Source organism: Podarcis filfolensis (genome assembly GCF_964270895.1).
Source record: "Podarcis filfolensis genome assembly, chromosome: 16".
NCBI classification, from domain to species: domain Eukaryota; kingdom Metazoa; phylum Chordata; class Lepidosauria; order Squamata; family Lacertidae; genus Podarcis; species Podarcis filfolensis.
The window spans coordinates 26,665,134-26,683,410 of NC_139620.1; the positions used below are offsets into that span (position 1 = coordinate 26,665,134).

General features: G+C 50.4%; 2 protein-coding genes across 2 annotated transcripts; one reads left to right on the forward strand and one right to left on the reverse strand.

The window, feature by feature from the left end:
• The first annotated feature begins 245 nt into the window (after positions 1-245).
• Positions 246-5,438, forward strand: SNRPD3 (small nuclear ribonucleoprotein D3 polypeptide). The gene is made up of 4 exons (XM_083590741.1): positions 246-606; positions 2,018-2,167; positions 3,975-4,167; positions 5,274-5,438. Exons 2-4 carry the CDS (start codon positions 2,042-2,044, stop codon positions 5,333-5,335), a joined length of 381 nt encoding a protein of 126 aa, XP_083446867.1. The 5' UTR covers positions 246-606; positions 2,018-2,041; the 3' UTR covers positions 5,336-5,438.
• A 1,610-nt stretch (positions 5,439-7,048) lies between these two features.
• LRRC75B (leucine rich repeat containing 75B) lies at positions 7,049-16,534 on the reverse strand. Its single transcript, XM_083590465.1, has 4 exons — positions 15,509-16,534; positions 12,429-12,557; positions 9,619-9,731; positions 7,049-8,517 (listed from the first exon to the last, which is right to left on the reverse strand). Exons 1-4 carry the CDS (start codon positions 15,824-15,826, stop codon positions 7,989-7,991), a joined length of 1,089 nt encoding a protein of 362 aa, XP_083446591.1. The 5' UTR covers positions 15,827-16,534; the 3' UTR covers positions 7,049-7,988.
• Positions 16,535-18,277: the final 1,743 nt, after the last annotated feature.

Sequence of the window (18,277 nt, forward strand, 5' to 3'; positions counted from 1 at the left end):
GGAGGCGGAGCCCGCAGCGGAGGCCTAGCGCCTGCCTCCCTCCGGGCCCGCCTCGCTCCTTCTGCGGTGGTAGCCGAGGAGCCTTCCCTCCGGCTCCAGCGGGGCCAGGGCTGAGGCCCGACAGGCACCGGGGCGGGAGGGCGAGCGAGGGGGGGCTCCCTTTCCCACCCCCAATAAGCAACCAGGGGCGGAGGCGGAGGAGGCCGGGCCTGCCAGGGGCCGCTGGACTACAACTCCCAGCAGCCTCAGCCAGGCCGGCCAAGGCTTGCCGCTGATGGGAGTCGTAGTCGCTGACAGGAACCCACAGAGGTGGCCCACCTCTCGCCTCTCAGTAAGCGCCCAGGAAATGGGAAGGGAAGGGAGGGCGGCGACGACGAGGCTTCAAGCGTGGCGGGGTGTCGCCTGTGGTGTACCCCCCCCTCACGGGCAGGGCAAGCGGAACTGTCGAGCAGGGGTCTCGTTTCCCGGGCGACTCCTCAAGCGTGTAACACAAGAGGCCCAGACGGGCTCGGGGCGACTTCCTTTCTCCGAGGCGCGCTGCATGCTGGGACACCGGCGGGCGAGGAAACGGAGGCACGCCGTTGCGGAGAGCGGGAGCGCCTGACGGTGAGTTGCAAAGGGAGGCCGGCCTGGCTCGGCCTAGCTTAGTCCAGCCCGGCCCGCGAAGCGAGGCTCCCTCTTTCCCTCCCTCGCGGTTTCCTCCGGGGGGGGGGGGCCTCGGTTGAGCTGCCCTCGCTCGATCCGCGGAACTCCCAGGCCCCACTTAGGACTGCTGCATTCCTACTCAGAGTAGACCCCTCCCCCTAATCTCCCGTTGGAATTTAGTCGCTCACGTCTGTTTCCGCGAGTTTACTACGTGGGACTTAGTTGGATGCAGCCCAGGTCACTGGAGTGCGTTGATTTCAGTGGCCTACTCCTGAGTAGTACCGACTAGAGAGCCACGTTGGTTGGGCATTGGGTAGGGGAACGTATTCCCCATCCCCTAAGGAAGCGGGCTTAACGCGGGGCTGTCAATTTCCCTCCCTCAAATGCCTTCAAGCGGAAGGAGGGGGCGAGGGCACGATCCAAAAGCACCCCACTGATTTCACAGTGTTAGTGTATGGTGGAGGGGCGGGGATATTTTTGCGTGTGCTTAACCGAGACCCTTTGGTGCATTTCGTTGAAGGTACGGGCTCCTGGCTTGGCCAGGCCCACCAAGTATATAGGCCCGATTCATTCTCAGCCTTCCCTAGCTTGGTGTCATGCAGCTGTATTGGACTACGACTTCCATCGGCCGCAGAATTAGCCTGGCATACCGGGCTGGGTCTGATGGGAGCTGTAGTCCTAGACACCTCGAGGCAGGGGGAGGATGTAATAACTGCTTTATAATCCCCCTGATCTCTGGAATGCTCCTCCATCTCAGGTGAAGCTAGCACCAACATTTTCCCCCTTTGGACGGCAATTGAAGATGAGTCTTTTTGGCCAGACTCTGGGCAGTGGGTGAGCTGAGTTCCAGTGGCTCTGTTCTGAACACCAGCTGTTTGTCAATGTTTATTGGTGTCTGTCTTAATGTTTAGCTGTCTTTAATGTTTCATATGCAGCTATATTATTAGTATTTAACCTGCCTTCACATTGAATGGAGAGAAGGATTGTAAACTGAATAAACAGCAGCAACAATAATAATATTTGGTGCTTACATGAAGCATGCCTTGGTCTTCTGAGGAGCACAATTTAGCCTGACAGGCAGATTTGCACCTAATTCATCCTGCCAAACTTCCTATTATACCTCTTGTTTTGGAAAAAATTACCACCTAGCTCCCTGCTGTGGGTTTGTTTTCTGCTTCAATCACACTGGATTTGACTCTATTCTGATGATCCTCAATGTTGCTTGATGAGTTTTGTGATGCTTCCTCAGATGCCCTATAGATGTCATTACCCTTGTACCTTACTTCCTGGGAGTACAAGACACTCTTAAGAAGGGGCAGCCATGGAACAAAAGCTGTTAACACGATGTTGCATTTCCCCCTTCCTCTCTCAGGTTTGAACACACCAAGCTTCAGTCATGTCTATCGGAGTGCCAATTAAAGTCCTGCATGAAGCAGAGGGTCATATTGTGACCTGTGAGACGAATACAGGAGAAGTATATCGCGGAAAGCTCATTGAGGCTGAGGACAACATGAACTGTCAGGTAGGTTGTGTTTTGAAAAGTGGCGATGGGTGGCTAGGAGGATGTGGCCAGAACAAAATGTTCCACTTTGGGTCTTCATCTGTTGTGCGAGGTCTTAGCTTTGTCTTTAAAAAAATCAAGAAAACCATAATTGGGGCTCCCCTGATAGAGAATGCAAAAACATGACTTGGCCACCAAAGTGATTGAGTGATTGGTCGTTCCCCCTTCACCCTAAGTTCCCAGAGCAGGTTGTGACAATTAAAAATACAACATAAAAAAGAAATTCTAAAAACCTACCATTACAAAAATATATGATCACAAAAAAGTTCGTCCTGAAAATATACACCTCAGGTATTGAAGGCAAGGGTCAAGAGATGTGTCTTCAACATTCACAGAAAACTGTATAATGAAGTTGCCAAGTGCACCTCTACAGGGAAGGAGTGTCACAGACTAAGGGCTAAGTTCGTAGGCTCCTCCTTTGTGAATTAGTCCTGTCTTCTTTCAAAGCCATCCAAATTGGTGGTGATTGCTGCCTCCTGTGGTAGCAAGTGCCATAATTTAACTCTGTGCTGCATGGATAAGTTCTTCCTTTTTCAGTCCTGAATCTCCCAACATTTGGCTTCGTTGGATGCCCCCAAATTTCTTGTGCTTTGAGAGAGACAAACTTTCCTCTGCCCACTTTCTCCATGGCATGCTAAATTCTTCTATAAAGTTTTTTTATAGAAAAACCTCTTACCCTGCCCCCAACTATTCTTATTTAAATTTCCTACCTTGCATAAATGGAGCTAGAGGACCCTTGGGGTACCCTCCACAATTATGTGATTCTGTGGCTGCCAAGATCATACCCTCTGCCACCTACCCCTGGGCTTATCTCTCCCTGGAGCCTCCCAATGTTCTGAACTACAGCGTCCTTGACCATTGACCATGTTGGCTGGGACTGATGGGAGTCATAGTTTATCAACATCTGGTGGGTACCACATTGGTTACCTCTTTTAAGGTCTCATGGGCTTCAGTCGCCCTCAACACCAGTTGAGTTGATGCAGAAGAGGTTTTGGGAGTGGGCAAGGACTCTTATCTGCTGAGGTGGGCACAAGTGCTCTTAAGAGTAAAATGAAAGCCCTGAGCCTAGGTTGCTACTCCATAAAAACTCCCTAAACAAAGCAGAGCTCTCCTGGTATATCCTTTTTTGCAGTCTTCTCCAACCTGGTGCCCTCCAGCAGTTTTGGACCACAGCTGCCTTCAGCCCCAGCCAGCACCGCCATATGATGCTGGCGCTGATGGGACCTGCAGTACAAAACAGCTGAAGGGCATTGGATTGGCAAAGGCTGCTCTCTAGTATGATACTTTGGAACATCTGCTTCATTTACTCCACAGGCTGTTAATCATTGAGGATTTCTTAATGCTTTTTAAAAAAATTAATTGCTGTGACTTCTTTGTCCTGTGCCGTCACATTTGTATTTTTAAAAAACATTTTCGTAATTGCCCTAGGACTTTTGATTAGCTATTAAAGGGTGGGGATAAAATTTAAGAAATAAGGCTTGGAGAACTGAGATCAACATACAGGTGCTGGCAACTTTGCTGTTTCGTCTGTTCCTGCACCTATCCTGCTGTTCTCAAGCTAATGTGAAAACAAGGGCTGTTCCTTGCTGCTTTAAAGACACATCCACAGAAATGGGAAAGCAAAATTATTTTCACTTGTCTTAACTCGCCAATATGACGTACTTGGCCAGACAGCCTTTCCATTTTATGAACCAGCTGGCCGTTTTTGCCGTTGCACTTCTTTTCTCAAAGGCTCTGTCCTGTTCAGCCACTCATTCTCTCTTTCCAGATGTCCAACATCACAGTGACCTACAGAGATGGGCGTGTGGCGCAACTAGAGCAGGTGTACATTCGGGGGAGCAAAATCAGATTCCTCATCTTGCCCGATATGCTGAAAAATGCACCAATGCTGAAAAGTATGAAGAACAAAAACCAGGGCTCTGGGGCCGGAAGGGGCAAAGCTGCTATCCTGAAAGCCCAGGGTAAGTAGTGGGGCAGGCTGCGTGCTGCATAGGAAGCCAACTTTGGCTGTGTCAGATCATTGGGGTCCTTCTTGCTCAGTATTGCCTACACTGACTGGCAGCAGTGGGTCACCGGACAAGAATTTCTCTTGCCCATACTGAGAGATGCTTCCGAGGATTAAATCTGGGACCTTCTGCTCTCCATTGCTGACTAGGGCTGGGTTTTCAACATCATGATATATCACCAGCTAAACATCGTGTTATACCGAAAGAGTCAAACCTTGTTTCCGGAACGGCTTAGTTGCCGAACAAATCGGCTCCTGAACGCCGCAAACCCAGAAGTGTTCTGGTTTGCAAACATTTTTCGGAGGCCGAACTTCTGATGCGGCTTCCGCTTGAGTGCAGGAAGCTCCTGCAGCCAATTGGAAGCCGCGCCTTGGTTTTCGAACGGTTTCAGGAGTCGAACAGACTCCCGGAACAGATTTAAGTTCGAGAACCAAGGTACCACTGTAGATCACAATGTCTGAAATAAGGATGGAGCTATGCAGAGGCATCAGCTAGCTTCGCAGTTTTCCCCGCATCATGATTTTTGCATAACGTGCACATCCATCATGATTCACAATATATTGCCAGGCCAAAAATTGTGAAGCTGCTATCTTGCTATGGACTTCAGTCAGTTTTGGACAATATACCACCCTATTGCTGACTTATAGCCCTTCTCAGAATGGAAGGCCTGGCTCTTGGCAGCAGATGCTGCAGGCTGAGCTGACCCCTTTGGAAGGTTCCAAGTTGATTCAGGATAGTTGAAAAGTCTTCATACAATGCACAAGCAGCTATGAAATGTGCTGCCACGGACGTGGCCCTTGGCTTAGATGCCTTTTAAAAGTGGGTTTGTCTGTGGCTGCTGGTCCTGATGGCTGAAGGAAAACTGCATCTAGATCCTGTTTGCTTCGGAGAAGCAGCAGAGGTGTGTTTATGTGGTGGCCTTGAGATCATCTCAGAAGCAGCAGTTTGCAGTCAATGGGCCTTTGGTCTGACTCAGCAGGGAATCTCTCTTGGATGTTCTTACACGGTTTGCGCTTCCCCTGTTCAGTTTATGGCATTGTTTGCTGTTGTTTCCCCTGCAGTGGCTGCCAGAGGAAGAGGGCGTGGCATGGGGCGTGGCAACATTTTCCAGAAGCGGCGGTAACTTCGGACGCAGCCTTTTCTCAATGAATTGAAAACTGTAGTTGTAAAATGTGGTGGTGATGGGCTTTTGTGTTATTCAATAAATGTGTTTCTTACAAAATGGAGGGACAGCTTCCGTTGTGTGGTATGAACTTTGTTGTGGGGGGTACTGCTTTGCTGTTGCCACACAAGGTGAATAAGCCTGGCCCAGGGGATGGGGGCAAGCAGACAGACAGAAAGGCTACCATCATGCTGTCCCTGTTGCTCCTGTACCGGTTCCAGACTGACTTTCAGCAGCCAATGCTACTGGTCAGTTGAGGCGGCTTCTTTTTTTACCTTCGCCTGTGAGTCAGCTATGAACCTGTTGATTTTCAGTTCAGATTTTTCACCCACCATTTATAACAGCAACTTGGGAGATGGTGGTGTTTTCTCCCAGGGCTCAGCAGATGGGTTGCTCCAAGAAGTGGATGGTAGATGATCTTAGTAAGAAATAAAACATTGGAAGGTGAAACCACTTTACCTTGATTATTTATTTAGGTTCGAAGCGGCGTCCTTTGCAAAAAGTTTGCACATTCAGCGAGTACTGTTTGCATGAGCTTGCATATGCAGACTGAATTCAGGCTGTTCATTTTGCCAGAACATTGTTTTGGGTGGGGTCTTTGGAGGGGATTTTTTCAGGCACAGAGGAGAGGTAGATGAGCAACAGCTTTGCCAATGCAGATGAGGCCAGTGTGCTGCATATTTGATGTTGGAGGCATCTCCTTTTAACCTGTAATGTGACCCCTGAGCATATTCATTGGCAGCCTTCTGAGTCATCCCAGTGGCCCAGTGAGGGAGGCAGCAGCTCTGGAAGTTCAAAGGCAGAGACTGTTCCCCGCTAGGCTACCTGAGATCCTTTCCAAGGGAAATCACAGGCAACACATGCCTGCTACTAGTGCAGTGCCACTTGCCGGAGGTGGGATCTTTGCTCCTGATAAAACCCAAAGATTTTTGGAGCAAATATTCTCTGCGAGCTGCCTGGAGGCTTTGCAGCATCATTATGTGGCTGGGGAATGCGCCAGTCATAATTCTGCCTTCACACACAGTCTGGAGAGGGGTGGTGCTTCAGGAAGGAAAACGTGACTGGAGGGAAACCAGAGGACGAAAAATCTGCTGCTTTGGGAGAGAGAAACATTGCAGCCCAACGTTGCATGGGTTTGTTCAGATCAGGAAGTGGAATCCAGTCCCATCTCCCAGCCTGCCCAAAAGTTGCCAGACCCAGTTCCTTGGAGGACTTTCAAGGCACCTCCCAGCCCTGAAACAGTGCCATCACCACAGTAATATTCAGGGTGGGGGGGGGGGTTCCTATTACTAATGTGGAAAGACACAAGGTGGGAGAGAGCATCTCCCAGTAAAAGTTTGCTTCAGGGCAACTGTTGCTGCTTCAAGTGGGTTAGCCTGCAGGTGTTTTATGTGCTGCAGGTGTTGGTTGGACATCATTTTAAATCTCTGGATTTTTAGCAAAATTACAAGTAGCTCAGAAAGCAAAATGCCTAGTAGGGACAAACGTGGGGTTTGCTACTTAAATTGTAGCAGATGGAGTTCGGTTTTAGTGCAGCAAGCTTTTTAACTTTTCTGGGATGCCTACCTCTGCTTTTTCTTTCTTTTCCCCACCCTGCATCATACGGTTTGTGCGTGAGCCCTTTCATTTGTCTGCATGCAACCTCCCTCCTTCCCACTGCGATGCTTTTGCCTCTTATTCCAAGAAGACCATTTATTATCATTCGCCACATACAGCAATGGTCAACACTGAAAAATGCACAGGGGAGGTTTTCCAACTCTCCCTTCAGTTTCCTTGCTGGCATCGGAAGCGGGGCCTTGTCAACACTGCTTCAAAAATTGTCAGGTGATCCTTTATAAGCAGCAAGCGATGCAGAACTTTTGCATGTTGTTTTTGTTTTTTAAAAAAATACATGCACATTTGTATCTCCATCTCAAACAGCCCATGCAGCAGAGATGCTCCCAGCAGACTCCTCCCCCTGCTCCAGTTTGGTCCATAACTGAATCTGCAAAAGGATATCTTCTCTGCCTCACAGTCCCCTACCCCACATATTCCTAGCCTTGAAAATATCCTGACGCTGCAACAGTCACATGTCCTTGGCTTGCACACTCTGTAGAACGTTGCATTCCATTGCCCTTTTGTCTGGAGACCGGAACAAAAAAACCCAAAACAAAATACCAGGCTTGCAGCAGCTGCCACCGCCTCTCCTCTCTAAGGTCTGCAAGCCATGGCTGCTCAGCCTTTAGATGCAGCCTCCATCCCACCACCACTTGGGGGTACAGGCCCCCGCCTGCAAGCTGAGGGAGGGGGCAGGAGCTGCTGCTTTGTCCCAACAACTTGTGGTGCTGCTCATTTTAAGTTCTCTACCTTGCCCACTGCCTCCTGATGGCTCGCTCTTCCTAGGTCTGCATTCATGGCCACGGTAAGTGACTAGTCCCTGTTGGGTGGGGGCGTGTCTGTGTGATGCAAACAGTGGTTAGAAGGATGCTGCTCTGGGGAGCAGACAGCAGCAATGGGCCCTGGCTGAAAATCTTCCAAGCTGGGCAGGGTTGCTGCTAAAGGCAAGAGGACCTCTTGCGGTCGGGACTCTTGCTGCCAGGGCTTCAATCTTGCAGAGAAGGCCTCGCACGCCCAATCACCTTTCGCAGGACTGCGGGGGGAAGTCATGGAACATGCTTCCAGACGTCGTACCTTCCTCTTCCTCCGTCTGGCTGGTCTCTGCCCCGCTGGAGAGTTCGGCCTCACAGTCGAGGACCTCATAAATGGTGGGCAGCGTGGTGTGCTGGCTCAGGCGCTTCCGCAAGCCCACGAGCAGCGGCTGGGGCATGGATGAGATATCCACGTTGTTGCCAAGGTCGATCCACGCCAAGGAAGGGAACTTGCTCGCCTCCTTCATGGCGTCGGTGAGGTCCTTCACAGTGGCGCGGGTCAGGCGGTTCCCGTTGAGGGAGAGGTGAGTGAGGTTGGGCAGTGGCCACAGGAAAGGCAACAAGAGGTGCATCATCTCGTCCGTCAGGTCGGTGAAGCTCAGGTCCACAGTGCTCAAGTCCTCGCCTTTGTTCTGCAGGTAGTAAGCCAGGCGGTGGGTGTCTCTCATGGAAAGGGGAATCCCTGACAGATCCATCGTGTCCGGGCTCAGCTTCTTTTGCAAACTGTTTTTCAGACTAAGAGAGAAAGAAAAAGACAGTTTTTAGGAGGAGGCGAGCTTCAAAACAGAGTCTAAAGCAGCAGTTCTCAACCTGTGGGTCCCCAGATGTTGTTGGACTACAACTCCCATCATCCCTGAGCTCTGGCCTTGCTAGCTAGAGGTGATGGGAGTTGTAGTTCAACAACATCTGGGGACCCACAGGTTGAGAAAGGCTGGTCTAAAGACCATCACCTCCTGGCAAATAGAAGGGGAAGAAATGGAGGCAGTGAGAGATTTTACTTTCTTGGGTTCCATGATCACTGCAGATGGTGACAGCAGACACAAAATTTAAAGATGCCTGCTTCTTGGGAGAAAAGCAATGACAAACCTAGACAGCATCTTAAAAAGCAGAGACATCACCTTGCCAACAAAGGTCCGTATAGTAAAAGCTATGGTTTTCCCAGTAGTGAAGTATGGAAGTGAGAGCTGGACCATAAAGAAAGCTGATCGCCGAAGAATTATGGTGCTGGAGGAGACTCTTGAGAGTCCCATGGACTGCAAGAAGATCAAACCTCTCCATTCCGAAGGAAATCAGCCCTGAGTGCTCACTGGAAGGACAGATCCTGAAGCTGAGGCTCAAATACTTTGGCCACCTCATGAGAAGAGAAGACTCCCTGGAAAAGACCCTGATGTTGGGAAAGATGGAGGGCACAAGGAGAAGGGGATGACAGATAGTGTTCTCGAAGCTACCAGCATGAATTGGACCAAACTGCGGGAGGCAGTGGAAGACAGGAGTGCCTGGTGTGCTCTGGTCCAGGGGGGTCACGAAGTGTCGGACACGACTAAACGACTAAACAACAAATGCCTTCAAAACATGGGTTGGTCATGCAATGCCTGACAGGTCTGGTCCTTAAGGGGGCACTCCTTTCATGAGCAAACTTAGGGGATATTTGCAGACCAGGGATTCATGAGGGATGGGAATTCATGGGGTCATAGCTAAGTGGCGGGGCATCTGCTTGGCCTTCAGAAGGTCCCAGGTTTAATCCCCAGAAGGTTTAATCTCCAGGAAGAGATTCCTTGCCTGAAATCTGCACCCAGACTCCCCGTCCCCGGCTCCGGCCCAATCCTCATCCCTCACCTGGCCTGGGACCTCCGCCGGGGCAGGCCTTGCCGGTGCCACTTGGAATGAGGAGTCAAGTGGTAAATCAGCTGCCGGCAGATCCGGTCTGAGGACTTCCAGGGGTCGTATTCCTGAAAGCAGAAGACCTGAAGTCATTGGCAGGGACTCAGGCACTGGTCTCCTCCGTTTGTGCAGTGCCCACCCCCTCCTGCGTTGCAGCTCTAGAGTTTCCTGCAGATCAACGCAGATCCATTTCACCCCAAACATCCTGTCCTAGTGCTCAGGCATCAGCAGAGCCAGCTCAAAGGCGAAGAGCCTGGTGGAATAAGACCGCTGTAAAATAATAAATAGCAAAAGCAGCCGTGTTGTTATTCTGCAAACCAGACCTCCAAAAGCCGCAGCTGGACAAGTTCTTTCCAAATGTCACAGAACTGTGGCAAGCTTCGCATTACTTCGCTCAATCCTTATTAAGACTGGGTTCTGGAGTCTTTTCCTGGGCCTACATGGCTTCCTTTTCATGTCCCTCGGCTTTTCATGTCCCTGGATCTGGCCGCCCAGGGTAGACGCTGCACCCGCAGCTCACCATATGTGAGGGCTGCTCTAAAGAGAGGAGAGCTGGAACCCAGAGGAATTTTACGGATGCTGGTTTACCTCATCTTAGCACAGATGCTGGACTATCAGCCAGGCCAGAGAGGCTCACCTGGTGCCATCCTTACATGTATTTAGGCACCAAGCAAAAACATCCCTTTTTACCCAGGCCTTCGGCCAACAATCTATGGCCTTATAAAATTGTGGGAAACTGCTGTTATGATTTTTCTTCCCGTGGTTGTTTTATTTTGTTATTATTATTAACGCTATGTAAATTATGTTTTTAATGTTGTACACCACGCTGGGATGTTCGGACAAAGGATGTAATAATCATACAGTGGTACCTCGGGTTAAGAACTTAATTCGTTCTGGAGGTCCATTCTTAACCTGAAACTGTTCTTAACCTGAGGTACCACTTTAGCTAATGAGGCCTCCTGCCGCCGCCGCACCATTTCTGTTCTCATCCTGAAGCAAAGTTCTTAACCCAAGGTACTATTTCTGGGTTAGCGGCGTCTGTAACCTGAAGCGTCTGTAACCCGAGGTACCACTGTAATAATGTAATAATAATAATAATAATAATAATAATAATAATAATGTGCCGATCTGTCTGGGTTGCTCCAACCACTCTGGACAGCTTCCAACACACATAAAAACATAATGAAACATCAAACATTAAAAACTTCCCGATAAATAAATAAATAAATAAATAAATAATGGGCACAAATCTGCAAAGGCCCTCAAGTGATGTTGAGGCAGAATAATCTCTGAGGCTGGCTGGCCTTTTCCTCTCCCATTCCCCCACCCCCCATGACAACAGCTTCTCCCTGCACAAACCTAGCTCAGCTGCATCAGATGTGGCCCTGTTTGCTCTGAAAAGGCAAGGGAGTGGCTGCCTGCAACTTCAGAGGGCTTGCTATCTTTTTGTTTTTTGCAGGGGTGTGTTTGTGCACGATGTTCTTCTGCATTTTTGGGGTTGTTCAGTGCCAAGGAACTGGACACGGAGCCTCCCCCTAGGGAGCCCCCCTCCCCAATTCCAATACCCCCCCACAGTGCTTGACTCAACACATTACATCCTGAGCTGATGCAAATGCCCAGAGGAGACTCTCCGCCATGATAGCTTTTTTTTAAAAAAAGCCTCCAAGTTCAGGAGCAGTCTACCTCTGAGTAAGTAAAGGTAAAGGGACCCCTGACCATTAGGTCCAGTCGTGGCCGACTCTGGGGTTGCGGCGCTCATCTCGCTTTATTGGCCGAGGGAGCCAGCGTACAGCTTCTGGGTCATGTGGCCAGCATGACTAAGCCGCTTCTGGCGAACCAGAGCAGCGCACGGAAACGCCGTTTACCTTCCCGCCGGAGCAGTACCTATTTATCTACTTGCACTTTGACGTGCTTTCGAACTGCTAGGTTGGCAGGAGCAGGGACCGAGCAACGGGAGCTCACCCCGTCGCGGGGTTTTGAACCGCCGACCTTCTGATAGGCAAGTCCTAGGCTCTGTGGTTTAACCCACAGTGCCACCCACGTCCCTCCTCTGAGTACCAACTGCAATAAGGACAGATCAGGAGGGGAGAGGCTACCAACATCTCCAAAGATACCTGGACAGCCACAGAATGATGGCTGGCAGCGGCCCCATTATGGGGCTTGAGCCAAAGAGCCATGCCATAGATACAGAGGCATCATGCAACTTGTGAGTGAGGGACCTCCTTGTGAGTAAGCAACCCCAGAAACACCTTTATCACCAGCAGCTGTGGCCTATATAAAGCCTCCCTCTTCTTCCTCCCAGTTGCTGGAAACAACATAGGTCTCTGGCTCCTTTTTTCTTCCTGAGCTTTTATGATATCAACCTCAGATGGCAGCCTGTCCTTGTTTGATTCCCTGCATTTGACTTTGGCTGGTTTAGACTGCGCTGCCCCGGAAACCTTGCCGACATCTGTGAGTGCTTTGGGGAGAGGCTTGTATTTCCTGAGAGAGGGACCCTAGGAGAAGAAACTTCCAGGCACCTACTGCCCAACTAGCAAAACATAAAAGGTAAAGGGACCCCTGACCATTAGGTCCAGTCGTGACCAACTCTGGGGTTGCGGCGCTCATCTTGCTTTATTGGCCGAGGGAGCCGGCGTACAGCTTCCGGGTCATGTGGCCAGCATGACTAAGCCTCTTCTGGCGAACCAGAGCAGCACACGGAAACACCGTTTACCTTGCCGCCGGAGCGGTACCTATTTATCTAGCACACCCCATAATGGGCTCACCTTTTTGGGGCACTGAAGGTCTCGGGCAAGGCTCATCAGGAGATCGTGGGAGATGGGATCCACAAGGTTGAGGAAGGCTGCGTTCTTGTAGAGAACTTCACTGAGGAATGTCCCTTCTAAACCAAGGTCCTGCAGGGAAAAGCCAGAAGATGGAATTGGGGGATCAGAATCTGGGCAAGGTTGTGGATGCTGCAGCAGGGGGGCTTCTACAGAGGAGGGGAGGGGAATCGCAGCCTCCTGGGCTAAATACTCTGCTCCTTTCTCAAGGAAGGGTTTCCTGGCAAAATCAGTCCCTGACGGAGCATTTGAAGGATAGCTGGTGACTTCCCTTAAAAATAAACATGGGGACCCAAGACCAACAACTGAGACAGACAACCATCCATTAAAGAGGAATTTGGTTCCGTTTCAATATGAGGTAGGAATTGATTGGATGCTGAAAGGCTGGATGAAGCTCAAGCGCTGCAATGGGAAAGGAGCCTTCAGCCACCAAGTCAGGTTAAAACTGGGAGAAGGATGACCTCCATCTTTTGGTAGAACAACTCCCAGGTACCCAACCTCAGGGCGTTTGCACCCCAACATTTTAGCCACGATTGCCCACCCAAAGGTGGATGCAGAACCCGGCTGGAGCTACATCTCAGCCTGTCCCCCCACCCCCTAAAAAATACTGGATGGACCTCTAAATTTGGACTCAGTCTGACCCTTATGTTCCCCCCCCCTTTATGGTTTTGATCTATGGGCTACTTTTAAAATGAGGCTGCATTTTAAATTGCATTTTAACCTGTATTTTAAATTGGTTTCCCCCCCCCTATTATGTTTTTACTGTAATTTTACTGGTGTTAGCCGCCCTGAGCCTGGCTCTGGCCGGGGTATAAATCAAATTTATTATTATTATTATTATTATTATTATTATTATTATTATTAATCTGCCTGCCCACTACTGATTGGCTGGCAGCCAGACAGGTCCCTCCCTACCTCCATCCAGAGGAATCCCCCCCCAAAAAACCCTCCCCAAAATGCTTCTCTTTCAATCAGCAGGGGAATCCACCAAACCTGGAAGGATCCCTCCCTCACATTGAAGAGAGGTGGGGAAAAGAGGGAAAAAATTCAGGCGAAAGATAAAGGATTCCAAATTTTGAAACACAATTCAAGCATTGCCTTGATTTTACCACGAATGGGATAAAATGCCGGCTATTTTACTTTTTTATTCCTTTGCAAAGAGTAAAGCTGACATGTACGAAAGACTTACATCTCCTCCTCTGCCTTTTTTTTTTTTTTTAAAGGAATGATGGGTTCTGTCTTTCCCCTGGCCCTGTGTTTATGTTGCACAAGCTACTTGGGTTTACTTTGGAAGAAAGGCATAAATCCATCCTTCATAGGCTAATGATAATTATCATCAGTAATAATTGACTTCTCTGGTCAAAGGAGCGCTAGGTTCGGGGCAAAGGGGTTCCGAGGGTGTCGCTGCAAATTGCGCTTGAGGTATTTGAAGTTTCTTCTGTTAAATATATGACCTTTCTCTTGTTATTTCCAAGAGGTACAATAAGATGGTCTTGCTAGGTTTGCAAAGTGGACTTAACGGTCAGGGGTCCCTTTACCTTTACCTTTAGAGCATTGGAGGTGGAGGAGGCAAGGAAGCCCAGCTGAGTTAAGGGGGGGGGTTCCTTCCAAGTATATAACCGGAACTGCAGTCTTGATTGATCAACTACAATGATTTGTATATATTTAATGAAGTAATGGTGCTTTCATTTTAAAAAATTGTATATTTTATTGTTTGCTGGCCAGGGGTTTATTGGGAAGAGGGAATATACCGTATTTTTTGGTGTGTAAGACTAGGGTGTTTTCCTAAAAAATAATGTCAAAAATTCGGGGGTGTCTTATACGTGGGGGCATCTTATAGACAGAAAAATACGGTAAATTTAATACTGGTGAGGCTAATGACGATAGTACGGGCAATTCCCCATTTACGTGTGTTCGAAGTACACACAACCATGCGAGCATGCAACTGAGGACCCAGCAGTGGCACGAAAAGGAGAAAAAACGGCCCTAAAAAGCGCAAGAACGGCATGAAAATAGTGTCTAGCAATCCCATGAGCCTTTGCATTGACCTTTGAGGCCTGTGCAGTTGGAGTTTGAGCAAGGAGATTTGGAGGGAGTTTTTTTTTAGGGTTTCCAGAGATGTAGAAGGTGTTGCAGACTTTTTAAATGGTGTTCCCAATATATGCATTTTCCCTTAAACACGAGGTGCCTCGGAATGTAAATGGAGAGAGGAGTGTGAAAATGACAAGTATCCTCTTAGGATCTCTTGCTCTCCTCAAATGAAGCGCTTTCTTGCAACTCACCCTGGGTGTCGGATCTAAAACACTTATTCCCCACAACCTGGCGCCTTCCAGGACTTTTGGAGTACAACTCCCTTCAGCCCCCAGCCAGAACCACTCTGAGATTGCTGCTTGGATATTTCCCACTTTTAAAAATTCTGTTTTTATTTCAAAACGTCCTTAGTTTCAGCAGAGAGCGTACAGCGCCAGCCAGCTATGAAAGACTCATAAAGGGGCGGGCGGGGCACGGAGATGACTCGCGGCAGCGACTTACACCGCCCGGAATCCCCGACGGCGTCGCGCACCCTCCTCGCCTCCCTCCACCGAGGACCCTCGGGCGACCTTGGAGGCCGCGGCAAGGGCAGGAGGCACCTCGGGCAACTCGCGCCTGCGACGATGCCCGCTGGGCGAGGCTTCTGCCCCGCGCCGGGCACCAGCTCGGGCGCTCGGACGCGCCGTCTGATCCCAGCCAGGGGACACCCGGCGGGGCGTCGCGTCCCTGCGGGGCTCGCCTGGCCCCAAGCCCGGCACGCCCCCTTGCCAGCCACGCCCTGAGCAGGGAACAAAGCCTTGCCCGTCGGTGCGGCCGCCCCTTAGCCAACCAGCCCCAAAGCATGACGGCGCCGAGTCCGTCGAGCTTCCCCGGCCCGGTGCCCCTCGAGCAGCCGTCTGTCGGCAAGTCTAGCGGCTTGAAAAGAGCAAACGGCGGCCGCGGGAGCTCCGTCGAGGACGCGGCCCCGTCCCGCCCCGTCGGGCCGTGTTTACCTTGCGGAGAAGGCGGAGGGTGCGCGTCGCCTGGTCGCGGCGGCGCTGGCGGAGAGCCGCCTGGATGTCGCGGATCCAGCCCACCCGGCGCACGTAGGGGGGCGCCGGGCTGCTCTTCCGCAGCACCCCCGGCAGCTTCTCGGAGCTCAGCAGCCGCGAGGCCAGCGGGAAGCCCGGTCGGCGCCGCGGCGGGAGCGGGGGCTCCTTCGGGCCCCGGCAGCCCTGCTTTTGCTGCTGCTGCTTCTTGGGCCGGGGCGGCTCCCTTGCAGCCGCCGGCTCTTCCTCCAGGCTGCTCTGCCGCCCCAGCCGCGAGCCCATCGCCGGCCGGGGCTCGGCTCCGCGGGCAGGGCCTGGCCAACCGGGGTCCCGGCGTGATCGAGGGGTGCCTGTTGGTTTGTGGGGGGTCTCTTTACATGCCGGCTGCTGCTGCTGCTGCTGCTGCTGCCGGCGCCGCAGTGCCGGGCGGGCGGCGGCGGCGTCTCTCCAGCCCGGCGCGGTCCCTCTGGAGCTCCGGCGCGCTCCCGCCCCGCCCGCGAGATGCGGCTCTCTTTCGGCGGCACGTGCGCGCGGCGGGGAGGGAGCCGAGTCTAAGTGGCGTCCGGCAAGGGGGGCGAGCGGGAGGGTGCCTCTGGTTGGGACACCCCCCCTTCCTTCCTTCCTTCCCCGCCGGGCTCCGGGCGTTTGCTACCTGCCCGGTCCCCCGCTGGTTCCGTCGGGACTTTGCCTTCCGCTTCTGCCTAGTCTTTTGGAACCCGCTCCTGGCTGGGGAGGGGGTTGCGTTCCTTTTCCCACCCCCGTTTCTCGGTCTGCTTCTCCAGCACACATAACGCGCCCTCCTCCCCGCCTCGCCTTGGGCCCCGATCCCAAGGCAGACGATCATCATCGCCCCTTCCTTTTTTTTTCATGCCCGATTTGGGAACTTTTCACGTAGCAAAACGACAACACTGTGTGATGATGGATTTTTTGGAGCTAACCGGAAGAGTCTGCGACCAGAAGGAGGAGGAGTATCAGGAAGAATGGACAAAATTTAACGATTACTTAGCTAAATTTCAAAATTACTTAGCTAAATTTCAAAACAAAAAAAAATTTTTTCCTTCCAATAGCACCTTAAAGACCAACTAAGTTAGTTCTTGGTATGAGCTTTCGTGTGCATGCACACTTCTTCAGATATTCTTCAGATGCATGCACACGAAAGCTCATACCAAGAACTAACTTAGTTGGTCTTTAAGGTGCTACTGGAAGGAAAAAATTTTTTGTTTGTTTTGACTATGGCAGACCAACACGGCTACCTATCTGTAACTTAGCTAAATTTGTTAAGTTAAACGAATTGGAAATAGCTTGCAGGCAACAGCTTAGGAATTTATATAAGTTAAGTGATGTTTAACACGTACAATTTCGAATTGAAAAGATATAAGGATGTTAATGGGCTAAGTTAAGTTTATAAGAATTACGATTTGGAAAGCCGTTGTAAGGATATGCATGGAAATTCAACCAAGGGGAAGCGAGGAAGTCACTTAACAATGTCAATAAGTGTACTTTTAATAAGGATATGATTTATGTTTGTTTGTGTATAATTTTGTGAAACTTAATAAAAAAAAATTGAAGAAAAAACAACAACACTGTGTTAAAGCGGAAGGCAGCACCTTCCGTTTCCCACCTGATCCTGGAGGGCTTCCAGAAGGGGGATCTATGTTGTCAACAGTCATCGCAAACAAGCCTGCTGTTGTTTTCAATATTGGGTCCTCTCGCTTCCCCAGAGTAAAGGGGCAGGGAAACAGTGAACTCTGCAAAAGAGGTGTGAGCACTCAGACCCTGATAAATAGTTGAGAAGTGACAATATTTTGCACTTCCTTCTTTCTTACAGAATTGTAGAGTTGGAAGGGTCATCTAGACCAACCCCCTGCAATGCAGGAATCACAACTAAATATACCCTGGCAGATGGCCATCCCATCTCTGTTTAACAGGACATACAATGAGGGAGAGAGTCAGTCCACTACATTGTGAGGTAGTCTGTTCCTCTGTTAAACAGATCTTACTGTCAGAAAGTCCTTCCTAACGTTTAAGTTGGAATCTCTTTTCGTGTAACTTGAATCTGTCGGTTCGGGTCCTACCTTCCGGAGCAGTAGGAAACAAGTTTGCTCCATCTTCCATGTGACAGCCCTTTTGATATTCACATCAGAAGAACCTTTTGGATCAGGCCAAAGGGGTCCTATCTAGTTCAGCATCCTGCACTCTCCCCTCCAGTGGTTTCCAAGATCTAGTATTCAGAAGCATTTCTACCTCTAGCTCCCTCATAGTCTTGAAATGCATTTGCCGTTTTTTTAAATATCCATTCAGCCAGTTTGGAGAGATGCTTTTCCGAGCATCTTCACGTCTTTTCTCTTTTCACCACCCTGAACATTTGGGCTTCATTTGCAAACTTGGCCAGCTCATTCCGAACTCCAGGACACTTCTGAACAAGTTAGCAAGCACCAGGTCTGCTCCCAACGCAGTTTTGTGGGGGACCCCAACTTCTCAAATCTCTCTATTTTGACAATGGTCCAGCTTTCATTGGGACGCGGGTGGCACTGTGGGTTAAACCACAGAGCCTAGGACTTGCCGATCAGAAGGTTGGCGGTTCGAATCCCCGCGACAGGGTGAGCTCCCGTTGCTCGGTCCCTGCTTCTGCCAACCTAGCAGTTCGAAAGCATGTCAAAGTGCAAGTAGATAAATAGGTACCGCTCCGGCGGGAAGGTAAACGGCGTTTCCGTGCGCTGCTCTGGTTTGCCA

What these genes read in the sequence shown, in the direction of transcription:
- LRRC75B (XM_083590465.1), bottom strand. Translation starts at nt 15,826, where the DNA reads ATGGGCTCGCGGCTGGGGCGGCAGAGCAGCCTGGAGGAAGAGCCGGCG. An exon ending in CCCTCCGCCTTCTCCGCAAG is followed by an intron (nt 12,558 to 15,508) that starts GTAAACACGGCC and finishes TTTTCCCTGCAG; the next exon opens with GACCTTGGTTTAGAAGGGAC. An exon ending in CGGCGGAGGTCCCAGGCCAG is followed by an intron (nt 8,518 to 9,618) that starts GTGAGGGATGAG and finishes TTTCTCTCTTAG; the next exon opens with TCTGAAAAACAGTTTGCAAA.
- SNRPD3 (XM_083590741.1), top strand. Translation starts at nt 2,042, where the DNA reads ATGTCTATCGGAGTGCCAATTAAAGTCCTGCATGAAGCAGAGGGTCAT. An exon ending in AGGACAACATGAACTGTCAG is followed by an intron (nt 2,168 to 3,974) that starts GTAGGTTGTGTT and finishes CTCTCTTTCCAG; the next exon opens with ATGTCCAACATCACAGTGAC. An exon ending in TGCTATCCTGAAAGCCCAGG is followed by an intron (nt 4,168 to 5,273) that starts GTAAGTAGTGGG and finishes TTTCCCCTGCAG; the next exon opens with TGGCTGCCAGAGGAAGAGGG.